This window comes from Hippoglossus stenolepis, chromosome 22, assembly GCF_022539355.2.
Source record: "Hippoglossus stenolepis isolate QCI-W04-F060 chromosome 22, HSTE1.2, whole genome shotgun sequence".
In the NCBI taxonomy this organism is placed as follows: domain Eukaryota; kingdom Metazoa; phylum Chordata; class Actinopteri; order Pleuronectiformes; family Pleuronectidae; genus Hippoglossus; species Hippoglossus stenolepis.
The window spans coordinates 7967130-7986661 of record NC_061504.1 but is presented as its reverse complement, the minus strand read 5'-3'; the positions used below and the strand labels follow the sequence as shown (position 1 = coordinate 7986661).

The window sequence follows — 19532 nt, the reverse complement described above, 5'->3', positions numbered from 1 at the left end:
ATGTAACTGAGGTCTGATGTTTTACAGTTTAACGAAAATAAACATTTGCATTTTTTCTGCATTGTTTAATTGTAAAAATTCATATCGGCAAACATAAACACTGATACCGACATGTCTGTGAAAGGCTGATATGGGTCGACATTATTGGTCAAACAATAAATAAGTTTGGCTCAATTCTATATAAAGCCTATTATTTATTTGAACGTTTGAATTTCATGGGTGGCTGATATTACGGTTTAAAAATGTTTAATTTTGTTTTGGAAATCTCTCTCCATTTCCTCTGACAGACAACATACTAACGTGCCTTTTTTTAATCTTCACCTCTTACCATTTGTTTGTTTGTGAACAATAATACACAAAAACAAGAGAACGGGTTTCCACAAAACTTGGTAGCACGGGTCAGGGAAGAAATCATTACATTTTGCAGATCACTTTCTTCAGCATTGCTAAACAGGGCATTTTCACCTTTTTATAACCATTTTCCAAGGAAATAATTCATGAATCTTGACATTTTGGGAACTGATATATATGAATGTGTGTTTACTACTAGTAAAAGCACTGTAGATAAAAGCAAAAAAGTGAATTAAAGCAAAAATAAATACAACAACAACACAGTTTTCACTTATTTGACTAGGAATAGTTTATTAAAGGTGAGAAAACAAAAAAGCCACAATCCATTTGTTTAAATGCTTAAAAGCTATGTACATTATAAATAATTCCACTACATTACAACCATTTGTTTTTTTCCTAGTCTGACATCCTACATATTGAGAAGTAACCATCTGAAGGGCCAGGCAGAGGACAGAGAGGAGCGGTTCAGGGTTTCCAGTACAACACGACCGACGGGAACATGTTTGTTTATTTGCCAGTTTGCACTGAACACAACAGCTGGGGTTTGTTTGACTGGACGTTAAGTGACTTGTTATTCCAGAGGGAACTGGGGGAAATAGCTGGTGGACGTTTCTAGACGTAAAACGGCTGCAGGAGGACTAAGTGTCGTCTGTGCATTAACAACCTTTGCTGCACATCCGAATAGATCAGAGAGAAAATGTCTCACGGTCAGAGCGGGATTCTCCCAGATGCATGTCGTCTTTTTATCTTGTGCTCTGTAATCGATGCAGTCACAGAAACACCCTGAGTGTGGCCCTCCTCTTCTTCACACGGGGTTATTCTCCAAATCCGCAGCTGTACAGTCTTATAGGTTGATGGGTTGTAATGCTCGCCTGATTCCAGTTTTGTATTAAACTCATTGCGTGTGAGGTACAGTCTTCAAAGTCAGTCCTAGGCTGTCGTTTTAGCGCTAACTGCCTTGCTGAGGCTCTGGCTGCTGCTGCTGCTGCTGCTGGTGGAGCTGCTGGTGTGACGTTGTTGGGATTAGATGAGGGGCCGAGGCCACGTGAGACCACGAGGCCACGACAGACGAGGGCAGACTCTGAATGGATGTCGCCAGCACAACCACGCTCTCCTCCGCCACCTCCTCCACGGTCATGCCCACGGTCGCCCCGGTGGCCTTGCGCGAGCAGTCCACACAGATGTAGTCCTCGTTCTCGGCCATTTCGCACGTCACGCCCACGCACACCTGGTGGAACCACTCGTCGCAGCCGCCGTCACACTGCACCCAGTCCACCTGGAAATACACACACGGAGACAAATGCAGACGCGTGAGTGAGGAATGACAGTGCTGGTGGTTTGAATCCCTTCGCCAACTGGTCAAGATGCAGTTTATGTCCTTATCTGACTCATCGTATACAAGTAGTAGGGTTGTCACTATTTATTTGAAATCCGAATATTGATTTGAATGACCTGTTCAATTTAAAAATAAACAGTCGAGAAGCGCATCAGATTGTCTGAACTAGTTTGCCTCATGATCCAGCAGAGGGCGATGACTATCAGCTTGACCTATTGCATGACCTCTTGATTAAAGCTGCAACAATGAATCAATCAGTAATCGACTACTAAATTCATCTGCAACTATGTTGATAATTTATCGGTTTGAGTGTTTTTTTAAATGAAAAATAGTTAAAATTATCTGATATCAGCTTCTAAAATGATAATACTTTTGGATATCTTTGCTCCTAAATTCTTTGGTTCATGGACAAAACAAGAAATCTGCAGAGGTTCAGGAGACACAGATCGTTACTTTTTACAATTTTCTGACATTTATGGACAAAACAACCAATCAATACAAAGTACATGAGAAGCAGCGTGTGGAAGTATTTTGTATACTACACGGTGAACTGCAAAGTAACGTTCAAAGGTGAGGCCGTTTATCGACTTTGTACCATGTGGGCTCACCTGTTAGCTTTCCACCTAACTGAGGCAGCGGAGGAGGCACCACAGACAAGTTGATACGTTGTCATCCTCATCTGACTTGTGTGGTTGTGTTATTGTGTGTGTGTGTGTGTGTGTGTGTGTGTGTGTGTGTGTGTGTGTGTGTGTGTGTGTGTGTGTGTGTGTGTGTCGTGTCAAATTTTTCCCAACTTGATTTCTTTTAGAGAAAGTGACAGGCCAATGTGGAGACTCTTGAGGACAATAATTAATTAGGTTTTAAGCTTAATACAAACACATTATTCTTGAATCTTGCGTTATGGCCACAATGTGTTCTTTGAGACCACACTGACTGGGACCTTTGACCACAAAATTTCAACCAATCCCCCTCTTGAGTAGCAAATGGACATTTGGAGCCATTCAAACAGGCAGAAATTCCCTCAAAGCGTTCCGGATAGCAAAGTCACACGATGCCCAAAGCCGTGGGGCCGGCTTTGGGCGTCTCTCTAAAAACATGTGGCAGTGGTTTGTCAAGTTAAACACAAATTTAAGGAAAAAACATCACTAATGTGTCATTTTTTAACAGCGTGCGGCAAAGCTGTGAGTCAGTCATTGTTGTTTGATTGACCGAATACTGAGCCAAAAAAACCCCAAACTGAACACACACGCTAATTTTCTCTGCGCAGAACACAGATAAACTCCATGTGGTTAAAAGTGTTGTGTCGTGCTTCTTGCTTCCACCCACAGGACAGCAGGCTCATGAATGGACACTTTCACAAACACACACTCAACAATACACTATGAACTTCAGGAGCTGTTGCAATAATGTTCACCTTAAGATTCTGCTGCTGCTTTGCACAAAATATAATATGTGTATATATATTTTCATATTTGTTATTTTCATCAAACTTTATTTTATTTGTAAGCCAATCTTTACCCTTGTGTTTGACCTTTTTCTTTTGTGTTCAATCTCTTTTTTAATGTTTAATTGGAGGCCTAGCAAAGGAAGAATTTCATAGTACAGTGTGACGCCTGTTTCTATTGAACATATGACAATAGGGACTCTTGAAATTCAAATCTTTAGTGTTTAAGATTCTGCCTTTTTAGGACGGGAACTAGGTTTATTTTACATGCTAAGTTGGACATGAGGAGAACACGTAAAGACACAGCTCATCACATCCTGGACGAGCTCACTGGCAGTGAGAAGGAAACATCATTCTTATTAACACCACACAACTGTTAATGATCCCAGCTTCGTGTGCTGCCTGCATATCTCAGCACCTTCGTCATTACATCATCTGTGCTCCGCCCACAGAGCTGCAGGCCTACCAGTTCCTCCGCTCCGATTGGCTGCCCCGTGGGCACAGAGGGGGGGGGGGAGGAGACTGGCCACTGGTTAACTCGCCGCTGAGTCTGGAGCTCCGTCTAAAAAATGAGTCCCATCAGCGTGTCCTGTTAATACGTTATATGTAACTCTCTTTAAGGTGTTCCAGTGCGGTTATCAGCTTTCTGCGTTTCATTTTGAGATGTGTTTGTTATTAACTCTGTCCTCAGCAACAAAAGAACATCATTCACCAGGCGTTTACAGTTTCAACGACCTGTATGCTTGTTCCTATCAAAGAATCAACCGGTATTTACCGCCTCTCGAAGTGTGGGGGCGATGTTACTGAGCAGGTCAAGAGTTTTCCAACTGATGATGTACTCAGCCAACACTGTGGTCCAACATCAGCAGAGCACGCACAGAGATTTCACTCTGCAGAATGAGAGCGTTTGCCGAGAGCTGAATGGCAAAAAAATGGCAGATGCACTAAAATAATGCAAAACTGTCACAGCGGCAGGAGGGGTGTTGAGTGATCCGAGAGTGATGTTGTGATGTTATACGATCAAATGATTGCATTTTACTCAAAAATGAATAAATGTGAAAGATCCCAGTCTCCAAATTAATACATGAGGTTGTGCAATATCTTACAGACCAGTTCGACTTACTATTAGAAGAAATGTTCCGATTCCCGCATAAGGAATGCATTTACTGCCGGAAACGGCGGGTCAGGCATCGGCAAGTAAGCAAATCTATTAACGGATTTGTTACCGCGCAGTTCATTGAGATAAAACATCTTCTTCTCTGCTCCAAAACAACTAAGCTGTGTCTCGATTCAGGGTGCACAGGAGACCACGAATGCTGAACCAAAATGAGACGCTCTGGTCAACAGAGGCTGTCTGTGATCGGCAACAAGCTTGAGTTGCACATGAAGAGACATTTTTAATGTCCCTTGGTTTTTAAACTTGTGTAACGTTAGCTGCTCAGTTGAGTTGAAGAGTGACACTTGAGCACAGGACGTTTTGTCACTTGCCGCCCTTTGAAAAACAGTTTGTCACCAAAGTGCAATAAATCCTCAGATAGGTTGGGACGGGAAAGATTCACCAGTTGTATCCTTTGTTTCTCGGGAATGCGAAGCGACTGCATTTGAAGGAGCCTTCAAAATGGGACAGTAGTTGGACTTTCTGGGCAATATATCATACTGGAAAGTCCCACAAGTAAAACAACGACATGTACCATATGCAACACTACAATTTCGAGGGGGTGGCACTAGTGTTTTCCCAGGTTTATACATTTGTTTTTCTTTCTCAGTTATGACAGTCAAACTGGAAAATAAAATATGTTCTATGTCATTCATTCTCTGTATCTATTTGTTTTTCCAAGGGTTTAACCTGTTCAAGGTCATACAACAAGGAAGCAGTCATCACTTTGCAAGCAGGGTCAGTAGCAGAAAGCTATTACAATACATTATATAAGTTATTCTGTTTTTTTTTTAAAAATGCACTGATATCGGATTGGTACTAATTGAATCGGCCAATAAGCAAAGTCCAGGTGTCGGAATTGGAATAATGGTATTGGAAATTTTTTCATTATTACTCCAACATATTCAAATGTATTTCCGCAGAACATATAAATTGAGATGTCTTTTTTGAAAATGATATTAGAGCTGTAACAATAAGTCAACTGACGTAAAATGTAATCAACTATTACTCAATCAATCATTTAAAGAAAATAATACAAAACAATCTCTGGTTTCTGCTTTTTTCCTTTTTCAATATTAGATTTATATATATTATAAAGTGAATGTGCTTTGGGTTTTAAAATGTGGTTTTGGATTCAGAAAATAACTGACAGAAATATAAAGTTGCAGCAGGTCTTGAATCAATGAGACATAAGTGAATATTACATTTTAGAATGGGATTTTGAATTAAATTAAAAAAGTCACATTAATTGTGTCCATATTTCTACTAAATGCATTGCTTTGTATTTAAATGGAATATTTAATTGATTATAATAATATTTAAAGGAGACAGAACTTTGAGTTTTAAAAAGGTGCACAGTCACATGGTCACTTGACCACTGTTAATTGCTAAACCAACGCTGTGCCTATCAATCATCTATGATTCACCTCCTTGTGCCTCTTTCCCTGAAACACCCTCCCAACACAGGTCTTGATCTAAGGAGTGGAAACTCGGACGTATCTTAGCAAGAGAAATATTTCACAATATTATTTTTCATTAAACCAGTGGAGGCCAATGACCTGAGTTCTTACCTTATCTTTACAGGGTCTCTGGCAGTTCTTAGCCGCACACACAGCGTTCTCATCATTGGAGTCCTCAGCTCCGGACCAGTCGTACTTGGAGGGAATGTCGAGGATCTTCTTCTCCTTCCTCTTCTCCAGTCCCTCTCGGACGGCCTCTGCCTTGGCGGCCGCCTTCTCCTTTCTCTTCCTCTCCTTCTCCTCCTTGGCTAACCGTTTGGCGAGCTGCTTCATCTCTCGGTTTTTGTCCATGTTGAGCTTTAGTTTCTTTTTCTTGGGTTTCCCGCCCAGGCCGAGCTCCAGGCCGACCCTTTTCAGTTCCTTGGACTTGGCCGGTCGCATTTCTCCCATCACCTGGCCCCCGCCCACGGCTGCGGCGGCCATCAGCATGTGGTGGTGCTCGGCTCTTTCCAGCTTCCGTTTCCTCTTCTTCTCGGCATCTTTGAGCTTGAGCTTCAGGGGCTTGTCCATCAGAGAATCGTCGGGCTGTAGAACACAAGGAAACGATGAAGCTATAATTCAGTATTTCTTCCAGGGACTACTTTCCTAAATTTGACCTGCGTTTGCAAAAGTCTTCACCAGAACCAATCACAACAACTGACTCAAACACGATCCTGAGGTTGCGTAACAAATGCCCTCCCTACCTCCATGACCTGCAGGAATCTCTCCTCAGAGGGGGGGTGCGTGGCCTGCAGGATCCTCCAGATGTGCTGGGTCTCATCCAGGGACACCTCCAGCAGGTCTCCCAGCATCATCAGCTCCTCCAGCTGGGCCTTCGCCTGCGGGGACAGCTCCAGCACCGGCGGCTCCAGGCTGCGAGGGATGAGAGGGGTCTTCCTGGGCTGCTTTCTGGGTGTGCTAATGTCTGAAATGATACATTTTGAGTGTGAGGTGACAGAGGCACAAAGAAAAACTGGAGTCTCTAATTTCTCAAGAGTGTAATTAAAAATGTGAGTATGAATATAGAAAAACTGAATTTGAATCATTAAAGCTTGAAAGGTCAAGAGAAAAAAAGAGAGAGAGGGATAGATATGCAGAGTCAACAAAGCACATTGAGTGACGGGGGTGGAAAAAGTTAATGGGGCCTCACTTTGCACACAGGACTTGGAGGCGGAGGAGTAGGCATGCTCGGCACAGAAGGAGGGCGTGGCAGCCGGCCACATGTGACTGACCACCTCCTCGGATTTGACGGGAATCTCCTCGTCACAGAACAGGTAGGGCTTCACCTCACCTGGGTCCTAAAACAAAGAGAAGAACAGAGACAAAAGAATTAAAAAAAACATCCTGCTGGCTAACATGGGCTTTGAACAAGGTCACTCAATTCTGCCTCACTCACCTTCATATCGTAACCGTAGGTCTCCCTAATATCCTCGTCTGAGTCCGTCTCCTCGTCATCGTAGTCCAAAGACTGGCGAGGTGACGTGGCTCTGCTGAAACCCGACTGCTGGAAAGTCTGGATGTGGCCCTGGTGAGGGGGGGGGGGGAAACTGACTCAGCACTTGTAATGTTTAGCATTAGATTTCCTGTGCTCCAGCTTCAGCTCTTCTCCTTGTGCTCATGCTGCTTCTGTGTGAATGTAAAATATTTCTCCTCTGCTCTTGGATTTATTTAGTGCAATAAATCTGTCAAAATCCCCTAACCAAAAGAATGCCAGGCGAAGTGATGACAAATTACATTATCCCACAATTAGAAGCGAAATAGATCGATGCTCCGGGTCATTGTCCTGCTGCATCACCCTTCTTCATCTTCTACTGAGCTTCAGCTGGAAAACAGCCAGCTCGGGGATAACCAGTTAAAATAATTCCTTTAAGCTGTTACTCAACGATTCCTTTTATTTTTACCTCACTGATCCCTCTGCTCTGTGTCTTTGGACTTCTACAGTTTCTTAGAGTTTGTCTGTGAACTGATGAATGTCTTGTCTCTTTGAAAGTCTTCTGAGACCCTTTTTGAGTCGGAAGATGCTCCATGTTGATGGCATATTTTAAATAAATATTTTATTGTATTTATGAGTCAAAGTAGCTTTGATTCACCTCCAATCTGGTTTCATTGACTGGACGCTAGGTTTGCAAACTACTGCCCCATAATTTAAGACCAAATTTTATACAATCTGAATGTTTACTACGATCTGATACCTGTAAGTCCCTTCATTTCTTCACACTTTAGACTGTGATAATGTGTTATTAGTGCCATCTTCTGGTCTATTCCATACTTACATCAGCCCCAGTAGAGGCCATGAAAACTACACTACACAACCTAGAATCTGACTGAAGTATGAGAACATAAACGAAGATCATTTAAATCATTCAATCTTTCAAAGTTTGATACCTGTAAGTCAGGGTTGGCAGCAGCTTTCTGAAGCTCAGCGTTGATGATTTTCTCTGTTTTCTCTCTCGCCGCTTGCTCCACCATCCGCTGACTCAGCACAGACAGTTTTGCCAGTGCCGAGGACAACTCCTCAGTGGCGAGAGATTGACGCGCTTGGTCCTAGTGGGACATTTAGACCAGTGAAAAGGTGAGTGCTTAGTAGAGATCAAAAGCGCTCACAATAAAGGTGGTGCAACCTGAGAAGCTCTGATCAGTAGTATAATTTCTCTGCGTACCTGCCAGCTCATTGCCCTCTCGGTCAAACACTGGAGAGCCTCTCCTTCTGGCAGACGCACCGGCAGCTTCTGCAGCGACACCAGCAGCGACAGAATTGTCTCTAGTCTCGGCCTCCTGGACCGCTGACACAGCGGACACAGGAATTTAGAGTCTTTGCTGTTACTCTGCCAGCCCACGCCCACTTTCTTCTGGGTTCCCGTCTTAGGCAGAGGCACGCACGCTCCGTGGAACCAGTCCTTACAAAGCTCGCACTGCAACATGAAGCCGCTGGCCGTCTTTCGACACAGGCAGAACTTTACCTCCTCGATGCGGTCGGCCATGGCCATCTTGGCAAGGTTGGCAGCTCGGAGTGAGTGGATGGCCTCCACTTCTTTCTGCTCTTTGGATTTGAAGGCTGCGACGACAGTTGAAGGGTCTCGTACCTCCTCCAGGCTTTCCTCGAGGTCGCTGAGTGCGTCAGGGTCAAAGCCGCCTCTCTCCTTCTCCATGAGCTCCTTCACACGCTTCCGCTTGCTTTTGCTGTTACCGTACACCCCAATGTCGACGCGAGGACTGAGAACCTATGAGAAGAGACCAACTTTTCATTCTGCTGTTTTTCCACCCCATGTGTAAATTTATTTTTCACCCAACTTTGTCGTTTTGTATTCAGATCCACCATCATAGCCCAATGTAATTCCCACCTCCCAGCCAAGCATCAAATCAACAACAACTCCCTCCTTGACTTATGATTACCCACCTGGAGCAGCGTGTACGTGGAGTTCTTCTTGAGGAAGGTGCGACCAGTTCTCTCTCTCCAGGCTCTGGCTGCCGCTACCTGAGACTCTACCTGGGTGAGCGGATCTAGCCGGACAGGGATGGAGCGACCCCTGGCCAGCAAACTCTCCAGCTGCTCCAGGTAAGCGTAGCTGCTGCCGCTCTGGATGGCCTCCACCTTGCAGGTCCACTCCTTAGCCTTCTGTAGGGCCTCTCGGAGGGCCAAAATATTTGGCAGATATGCTGGGATGTTACGAGCTTCCAGCACAATGCTCTCCAAGGTCACCAAGCTGTGTCGAGGCCTGGGGTTATATGAGGACAAAGAGACATGGGGTGATCACGTATGAGTCATGGAGCTATTTTGTACAGACAAGTTCACACGCCATGACTTGCAGTCGTTGTAGGTTAAAAAACATGTGGAGGAAATCACAAAGCAGTTCAGTTGTAAAGAACAGCGAGTGGGTTGAGCTGCATTTTTATTTCCAAACGTAACTCGAGCACGAGAGAAAACTGCTTTTTCTTTCCAAGCCCGATGCAGTTAATATAAATTGCGCTGGGTGCCTTTGACTGGGATTTTCAAAAGTGACAAATCTGGCTTAAAATCTGTAGCGTGTGAACAGTTGTGACTTACATGCATTTTGCCTGCAAAATGCTTTCATAAATGTTTAACACCACTGTGGGAAAGGAAGTCTTTACAAATGTGTATCCTCATCTGAATTAGTGCAGCCTTACCTTGCCTGCAGGCAGCCACGAGCCTTATCCTCCCATCTCTCTGAGACAGTCAGGATCTCTTGTAGCTCGGCCATGGCCTTCTCCACGGCGTGGTGCGGAGCCAGACCCACCCCGGAGTCTATCAGTCTCTTCATCAGCTCCAGGGTGACCCGGTGGGGATCGGCCAGGGTGACGCGAACCTGGGAAGGACAGTATGTAGCATGAGACCTCAGTTCGTTTTAACCACACAGACAGACAGAAGCTCTTATTCCAGTCTACCTCATCAAGCCAGCGGGCCTGCTGGAGCTCCTGTTTGAGCCTCGGAAGCTCAGGCAGCTCAACGTCCAGCCCGCTGCCCAGATCCAACAGCACCTGCAGCTTTGAGGAGTCAGGCATCTCGTCCGACAGCGCTGCCTGGGCTCGCTCATGGAAGTCCTCCACATTTTCCAGTAACTCCTGGAGACGTTGGAGGTAAAAGACAGAGATTGGGCCCAAAAGAAGATAGAGTCATCGTTTTGAGAGAGAAAGAAGGGGGTTTATAGGAAAAAATTTGAAAAAGGGAAGAACAACAACTGAATATGACTATTGGAGTGTGGGTGTTGACGGGACTAACTTTGACTTGTCGGGCCTGGCTGATGATGCAGGGCAGCCTGAAGAGCTGATCCACAAAAGCCTTGAGCTCGTCCACCGTCAGCTTGGTGCGGTTACGAGTGTTCTCGGAACGCAGACGACCGCTGCACACACACACATGGAAAAAGAGTCCTGATTTAGTTTCTCCTCTGAACCTGAGCAGATAATGCATCGATTTCCAAGCTTGTTTTTGGGTTCACAATTTTAATTTGAGGGGGCACTACTTGAAAAGGTTTACAGGCTCCAATGTTCAGAAAACGCTTTAGTTTCTTAATTCTATTTATTGCTGCAGCAGCAGGAGACTGGCTGGATTCAGCTCCTTCGAGATGTGGCGGATTAGTATTAGAAAACGCTGCTAGGAGCCGTTTCATCACCCTCCGGAAAAGTGTTTACTGTGAGAGAAGAGCTCCCCATGCTGCAGACTTTTGAACCCTGCACACCGTATACATTCACAAAAAACACCTGCCGCTCACCTGTGCCTCTGCTTTCGGCTGAGCAGCAGCTGAGCTACAGAGGAGCACGTCTCCGCCTCTTTGACCATCTCCCTGAGGCGTCGGAACAGACTGTTCTCTGGATACTTTCTGTCCTCGGCGTCCTCCAGCAAAACCTTGAGCTCAATAAGATCTGTCAGACACAAAATAATCATGAAGTGGAACAATGAGACACCAGAACAAGAATAGATTTTTTGGGGAAATGTATTTTGTTGCACTAATAAAGTATAGAAAACCTTTCTTGTTCTTCTGGTCTGCAGCCAGGGCTTCTGTGACCCTCTTTGCCCACGTGTCATAGGACTGAGCCCGTGTCTTCACCCCATAAAGCATGGACGGAAACTCCTCCAGATCATAACGATACCTGAAATATATCATGGCAAACACTAGTTGATATGGTTTGTGTGGCTACAGCTAGTATGATTATAATTACAAATACTTGACTTAAAGTTATTCTTTTATTAGACCTAACTAAACTGGTATTGTGCCTAAAAAAAATTCCTCTCACCGGAGACACTTGTTGCCGAGCGGACAGTCGCACAGATCTTCTGCGTGGTGAAGACAAACCAGACGGTCGGGGCTGCAGGTGCAAGTCAGTGCGGACAGAAAACAGGTTGTTTTACACTTGTAGCACTGGCGCTCATCATCGGGCACCAGTTCAAAAACCTCTTGTTCTGAGGAGAGCACCCCCTGTAGGTAGGGGGGAAAGAGAACTAATGAAAATATGAAACTTAGGCATACTACTACAACCCACAGATGAAACCCAGCTTTAAAGCCAGACTACCATCTTTTACCAGGACCAAAATCCCTCTTACCATTTCTCGTATGGCGTGTCGGAGCTTTGTCTCCTCCACCATCATATCTCCCATTTCCTTGAAGACAGAAGCAGCCAGTTCCACGTCAAGGCTCTCTGGATCTGCAGCCATCTTGCACAGCAGCTCCTCGTGTGAGAAGACGCAGTAGCGGTGGAGTCGCCTGTAGTGGGCCACACACTGACGACCCATAGGCAACTGAGGAAGAGCATGAGTGAAAAATGAACATCCATGTTCAATGAAAAACATTGTTTTAGTAGAACACTTGTAGAAGAAGCAGTAGAAGGAGTGGTTGGGGAAATGAAAAAGAAGAGGAGGAGGAAGAAGAGGGAGATGAAGAAGAAGAGAAAGAGTAATAACTATAAGAGTAAGCAGAAGAGGAAGAATTTAAAGAGGAAGAAGAGGAAGAGCAAGAAGAAGAGTGAGAAGTGTGTTTCCCCTCACCCAGTCAGCAGTGCAGAAATTAACAGCCTCAGCGAAGTTGTATCCCTGGTTGAAGCCACTGTGATAGGCTCTGGGGAAGGTCACCACAAACTCCCCTGCACACTGATTGGTCCTGTACACCTGAGGAGGGGAGGTACAAACGTGTGGTTGATAAACAACATGGAACATACAACCAATAATCAGATCAAATATCAACCGCAGGCCCAGGGACACGTACAGGGACACCGTGCTCCATGAGGACGTTTGGATTCATGATGGTGACCAACTGATGGAGGAGGTCTGGCTGCGAGTCAAACAGCTCTGGAGCCAACTTCTTCATCACGGCCTCCAGCTGCTCTGCTGCAGAGGCTGGCACGCCGTACCACGTCTTCGGCTCACCCCTGGAAAGAACAGAAAGGAATAAATTAGCATTAAAGATATTTACCTCAATTTCCAGTGGGACAGAATTAAATTAATTCACATGAGCATGAATAACTCAATTACTTCGTTTGACTTTTTCAGTTGTCAGCGTTATTTATTGTAATATATTGTATATTTATTTTTGCTTTAAACAGTGGATTTTATGTTTGCTTCTGTACAAAAGTATCAGAGGTAGTGAAAAAAAGTCTCACCAGTGCAAGAAGTTGATGGAGTAACTCCAGTGGTCCTCGATGTGCCAACAGAACGAGGAGAAACACATGCCCACGTAAAGCCAGGGTACCTTCATGCCTGAGATGTCCACATTGATGTGGGTGAGCACAGACTGCTCCAGCACCGGCATGTTGTTCAGGTTCCAGCCCGAGTTGGCATACTCCTGACAAGAGAGGCAATATTTCACTCTATTTCACTTTAGAGAAAACGTCATGTTTTTACATCATAATAGTGTAATTTAATAAAAGAGAAAAAGGATTTTAGAGCATCTATTAAATTGAAGTCTGAGGAATTAAATAACGCCGGTGGTGTCAGTAGCACACATTTGAATATCAATTAACAGTGTTGTATTGTTATAACGATTTTATAGAATATTTAAGAAAATAATTAACTGATTGTAAAGCGTCTTTTCCACTTGTCAAAAACCCACAAACATGCATTAACGTCTGGGATTTTGTCTGCAATAGGAATAGATACAATCAGCTTTTATCTGCTCTGATCAGCAGTGATGGAAACGTGAAACCCGGGTGAATGTGCTAAATTGGCAAGACAGCGAGGTGAGAGAGCGCCTCAGTTTTTGGTGCGTTCATGATGTTGAACAAGACGTACAGGGGAAAAAAACATTTCAAGATTAGATGTGGAGAAATAACTAGAATTACTGCCCGGAGCTTGTATGCCTTAGCCAACCAGTTGCAGTTGCTCTCACCTCTTCGTCGCCCAACAGCCTCCTCTTGCCGTCCCTGACAGGAAATCCGCTGCCCACCTCTTTGGAGCTGATGTCAGCGCCGTACTCCACGATGACATCTTCCTCGATGCTGCTGACCAGGCGCCAGAACTCCTTCTCCACCAGCTCCGTGGGAACCATCTGGAGGCACAAAGTGGAACTAATGAGAATCCCGGCCTTACCTTTTCACTTCAAAAGCCTGAAAGCAACACATTTCCCTTCTAAGGGCACATCTGTACTAATACGTTTCAGTTCTCAAACTAAAATGGGGCCAGCAGCATTTCCAAACTTCTCAGTTTTAGTGGCTCTAAAACTCTGAAGAAGGGTGGATGCAAGTCGTATCTGTAGCACAAACGAAAAAGTACAATTGGCGTATTCTAGCTTAAAAATGTGGATTTGACGTACGTGTACGGGCATGTTGAAATAGTCCGACTTGAAGTGGTCAGCCATCTCTCCGAAGCTCTGCAGAGTGTACTCTCTTACAGCCTGCTCGAAGCCAAACGCCTCCCTGGGCTTACTGCACTCCTGTGGGGGAGGTGGACAACAGATTGATTACATCAGGAGTTTATACAGCAACAGGGCAATAACCACAAAAATTATTTATATATATATATCATAGATACGATTAGGATGACAGAGCGATAAGAAAACAATTCTTATCATACGAGACAATACCACAATGTGAAATTACATCGGAGGGGTTTTAGGATGTTTGTTTTCACATTTGAGGATTGGAAAGAATCGTACTTTCCATAATCAATACAGAATCCAAAATCGAAGAGATTTTTGGGATCAGATATTATAATAAATCTTTCTCTTCTAACCCTAACTTTATTTTTGTTGAATATGGAAAGAACAAATGATAAACAGATTGAAAAGTATGAATGAATATAAATGAACTTTGAGAATCGAAATTGGCCAGAGAGCGTTACCTCGGCAACACACTTAGGGCAGCGCCAGTCCCCCTTGGGCACATCCTGCAGAGGTGGGATCAGACAGAAGGTGTGGTAGCTGTCGTCACAGCCGTCACACAGCAGGAGCCGGTCCTCCTCGTCGCCACGACCGCACACAAGGCAGAGGTAGAGGTCGATCTGCGCGCAGGGTGGGGGGGGGGGTTGGTGTTAGAAAATATACAGGGATGGTCATATACAGAGTTACTGAGGATACAATCAATGTCAGAAATCAGGCAATTGTCAAACATACAGGACTACTACTCACAAAGTTCACCTCCAGCGTCTCCTTGCGAGGTCTCATTTTGATGGCAAAGGCCTGGGCTTTTAAGTGACGCTGCTTCTTGTTGAATCCGTCATCTAATTGAAAGTTGCAGATACAAGAAAAGAAATTGTCTCAGTTACTTTTTTTTATTTTTGGTGCCTCCCATGTGTTTAAACATACACGTCAATCAAAAACTTTCCGTACCAGCTGACACGATCTCCAAGCCCACCATCTTGGGACTTGCGCCGAAGATTTTCAGGCCTTTTGGCTCCTTGTTTTCTCTCTAGGAGAAACACAGCAACAAAAATGGAAAAGTGTGAAACAGAGTCACTACATTTTGTTTGAAACCAGCATTTTTAAAATAGACCAATCTCGGTCCACATGAGTGTTTTGGCTCTATATCCCTTTTAATCCCCATCTATAGTAACACGCCTGACAATGCCCATCAGTTGACCACTCACATGCACATATGCATTTACAAACGAGGAAATAGTATTGTGGATCTAGGCTAAGACGGCCTCAGGGGAGCATATCTGCCACGTCTAGGAATCTGGGCAGGGCAGTGACAGAGATGCTAAAAGGAGATTAGCCAGTTTTAAAACAACTACGACCTATTTGGAGCAGGAATTAAACTTTCTATCATGTGACACAGTCTCCCAGCCAAACTGACAGTTATTAATAAGTCATGTTGTTGTTTTCTGTTTACCTCAGACTTAAGGCGCCTGGACCGCCTCTCAGGCAGAAGCTGATCTTTGGTTTGCGTAGCATCACCCTCCCCGTCTTTATCCTCCTCCTCCTCCTCCTCATCTTGCTCCTCTTCCTCCACCGCCTCGTCACCAACTCCCTCATCTACTTCCTCCCCATCATCGCCCTCATCATACAACCTCTGGATGCCCTGATTGGGGAAAACATGAGTGTGAAAGAAAACCTTCTTATTTTCTTGTTTATTTGCTATTTTCATGCAAGTGACAGAATTGTTTATATCATGCAGACATGACGTGAATGAACAGCAGTAAGCCCCACTCACGGTAAGCGTGGCTCCAGACTGAAAGAGCTCGTAGGGGTAAAGAATCCTCTCATAGTGGGAGCGGAGCAATGAGCCGGCGCCTTTCCCAGATGGAAAGCCCATTCGGCTCGCCACCTTGGACCACCTCTTCTCTTTACACACCATCTCAAAGCCACCCTCGGACGACACAATCTGAAACACACACACACGTATGCATAACAAAAGGTAAGGCAACTGAATCAATACATGCAGCAGCAGTCAAACATAAGATCCGCCCAAGTTTTGACAGTATTTATCCACATCGTAAAACAAATTACAAATGTCATCGGAGTAGTGTTATTTTCATATCCGTCTAGTTTTACCTTGCTAAGCTGATAGAGGTCCAACGTCTTTCTCTCCACATGAGGGAATCGAATCTTGGATCCCTGCAGCTCCCAGAACTTTGCGATTTGATCCAGAAAGTTGAGCTTGACCCGAGTGAGCGCCTGGACGTGTAGGAGAGAGAAGGAAGAGAGAGGACAGACTCTAAATGCAGGAGCCTTACGTTCTGCTGTTATGCACACTAGACCGGACACCTCAGGCAATATTATACCAGAATGGCTGCACTTTGATAAACGAACACACTGAAATTAAGTGAGAACCTTGTGATAAGTGATAATTTGTCTGTGTGCACCGCAGCAATTTCAAAACTGATCACTGCATAATATGTTGTCATAGTAGCTCTACGGAATCCATGAATGAATCGATTCATGGATTCATTCGATTCATTCCGTCCCTCCTGAATTCTCTCTCTCACACAGTTACAGACACATCTGTTTACTCAGACTGGGTAAGAACCCCATAATTTGGTCTTCATGAGCACAAATGACATATGTGATTATTTTCATATAGAGCGGGAAAGTGAGCTCTGATCACAAGACACACTCGTGACACATTTTAATACCAGGTCAGAACAGGGTCGAGAGAGAGAATTGATGAGTTACTACCAAATCATGGAGCAGTGAACAATGTTAAAAGACTCTTTCTCATTTCTAAACTGAATGCAAATGAATGTTCATTTTATCCTCTTAACAAAGCAACGCTTGAGATTCACCTTTGCTCATTATTACAGTTATTATGGCATGATGCATCTTCTTGGCAAAGACGCATGTTCTTGGTAAACTCACCTCGAGCTCGTTCAGCCGTTGCACCCTGGGAGTGAAGCGAAAGTTGCGTACGTCACAGGCAAATGGAGGCTGCCAGTCCTGATAGACAGGAAACAGAAGCATAACAACACTCTTCCTAAAAAATCACATCAATAATGAGTGGGTGACAGATGCAACGCTGCAACTTGGAACGAATCAATGTCAGAGGAAAACAAAGAACATGAGCAGATGTTATTTAGTGAAGTTAGAGATTAAAACTGTATTAATAACATAATACTCATGGCCAAGTGCAGTTGAGCCTTTTATCGTGCAGTACAACTTTGTATACAAACTGACAGTTAAAGCTGCTATAGTTTAATTTATGTCACACAGACACATTCAAACTAATTAAAAGTCCTAGAAAGTAAAACTGTGCTCTGATGGCTATTTGTGTGTGTATGCAACACATCCTCTAAACATATTATAGCTCCTAGAAAGTTAAAACGTGGTCTGGTGGTTATTTACATGTGTATACAACACATCATCCTAAGATCTTGGAAAGTTCAAACGTATTTTATTGGTTATTTGCATGTGTCTACAACACCATCCAAACATATTAAAGGTCCTGGACAGTGAAAACGTGGTCTGATATTAATTTGTATACAGCACATCATTTACATTACATAAATATGGGTAATGCTCTGACAGGGGCTACAGGCCTGCGCGTGGCTCAATGTCGCATCTTCGCAGCTAACGTGGTACAATGGTTGTAGTGCAACTTGGCTAGCCACCAGGAAAACAACAACAAATGGACCTTTTTTGGAACTGCTGAATGTACTTTGTCTTTTACAAACTTTTTTCCTGAGCAACAAATGAAATCCAGTGTCATTCAAATGCAAAGATGCACATGATGGCAGATAAATTAAGCCTCATTTGACCTCTATTAGGAGTAATGGCAAGTAGTCATGTCGCAAAATTCACGCAGGCCCGAAGCAAAGCAGCGTTGGATCGTATCCTCGTAGATTTTAATCAAGAGGATTATTATTTCAATGTGGGAAATGACAGGAGTTTACCTCTGGGGGTCGGATCTTGCAGATGCCCGTTTTCTCTGCAATGGGTCGGATCTTGTTGATGAATCCTAAAGGGTCCGAGAAATCCTCCCAACTGGGCTCAAAAACCGGGCATTCGGGCGGGGGGACGAACTCCGCAAACGACATGTTGGAGCAGTTTCCAGTGAAACAGTCTTTAAGGATAATATGAGAGAAAATGCACCGAGTGGAGCTCAACAGCCCATGGTCATCACTTCCAATGATTTTCTTCTTGGGGAACTTCCTCCGTGTCCATCATGATCCTTTGAAAATCCTCTAAACAGCAAATCACTGATCAATCAAGGGTCGATCGCAAATCATCGTCTGATGCTTTGACAGCGGATGCATAAATAAAACGGCCAATTCCTCTGATTAGTCTTTTCCCATGATCCGTAAACGGAGGGCCAGAACAGGCCGGGCCGGGGAGTCTCCACCGCCGCCACCACTCCCCTACCTGGGACGGAGGGCAGGGTCAGTCCGAGACGCGGTCATCTCGCCTCACGGATGACAGCTTCACATAAATCAAGTCCGCGGCAGAGACCCGATCCGGGGACGTCCAAAACAATGCGAAACTAACTTTGTAAACACAAACACACACGGGCTCTTCCAATCACTGGCCGGTGACACTACGTTACGCAAGCTAACCGGGCTACGGCTAAGTCTGTGTACCTGGGCAATGCACGATTTCTTCGCGATGATGCATTTCCCCACAAACTTATACTCCACAGGGCGAAGTGTTGTTGGCCGTCCGTGTTCGGTGGCGTTCGCAACGACGCGAGTTGTCGGGTTTGCCCGAATAAAGTCCACTGTTCTCGGGGCACCTGATAGCTGAGGACCACAGGGAGGAAGCTAGCAGGAGCAGCCGTACATTGTTGACTGATGTCTTCACTCACTGCATCCACCCCCATTCATTGAGGCATTCGAGGCAATGGAAAACTAGCATACAGCTAATTTGACTGGCTACAATCAGCTTAGCCCGTTGCGCAGCTAACGCGAGCTGAGAAAGTGGATGGCGCCGCCGGTCCGCGGGGTCCTCGGTGGGTTCCCCGGAGTCACGTGGGAAATGAGCGTAAATCCATTTGCTTTACTTCGCCGAATGTCGCTCTCTGTGGAATTTAACGTCGTCTGTAGCCGCGTTAGCCGACGTGCTAACAACTAGCAAGGTTGGGAGAGCTGCTGTGGTGCGTTCACGGACACTCGGACTTTACTCCACTACTTTCCAGTACGCTGGTTATGTTGTTTTGTCAGTGACTGTTTTTGCAACAACTTTTACTTTTTAATGCTATTTTATATTGTGAACGCGACAGTGCAGATTTCATAGGTATCCTTAAATCGAATTGACGACTAGAGCATTGGAGTAGAAATTAAACATACATGCACAACAACAAAACTAATGTGTGGATCATAGACTGTGTATAAAAAGGGTGCATATATGCAATTACTGTTTCTAACATGGCCAG

At 44.6% G+C, this 19532-nt stretch overlaps 1 protein-coding gene across 1 annotated transcript; it reads right to left on the bottom strand.

Annotated features, from left to right (window-relative positions):
* Positions 1-615: 615 nt before the first annotated feature.
* Positions 616-19270, bottom strand: kdm5a (lysine (K)-specific demethylase 5A). The gene is made up of 28 exons (XM_035147827.2): positions 18058-19270; positions 17027-17104; positions 16223-16345; positions 15882-16052; positions 15561-15749; positions 15059-15137; positions 14858-14949; positions 14572-14730; positions 14045-14164; positions 13622-13780; positions 12897-13078; positions 12503-12665; positions 12286-12405; positions 11845-12039; positions 11538-11719; positions 11269-11393; positions 11015-11165; positions 10525-10645; positions 10191-10367; positions 9933-10111; positions 9184-9502; positions 8447-9007; positions 8172-8330; positions 7183-7311; positions 6937-7084; positions 6491-6711; positions 5859-6332; positions 616-1627 (listed from the first exon to the last, which is right to left on the bottom strand). Exons 1-28 carry the CDS (start codon positions 18199-18201, stop codon positions 1301-1303), a joined length of 5247 nt encoding a protein of 1748 aa, XP_035003718.1. The 5' UTR covers positions 18202-19270; the 3' UTR covers positions 616-1300.
* Between the last annotated feature and the right edge of the window lie 262 nt (positions 19271-19532).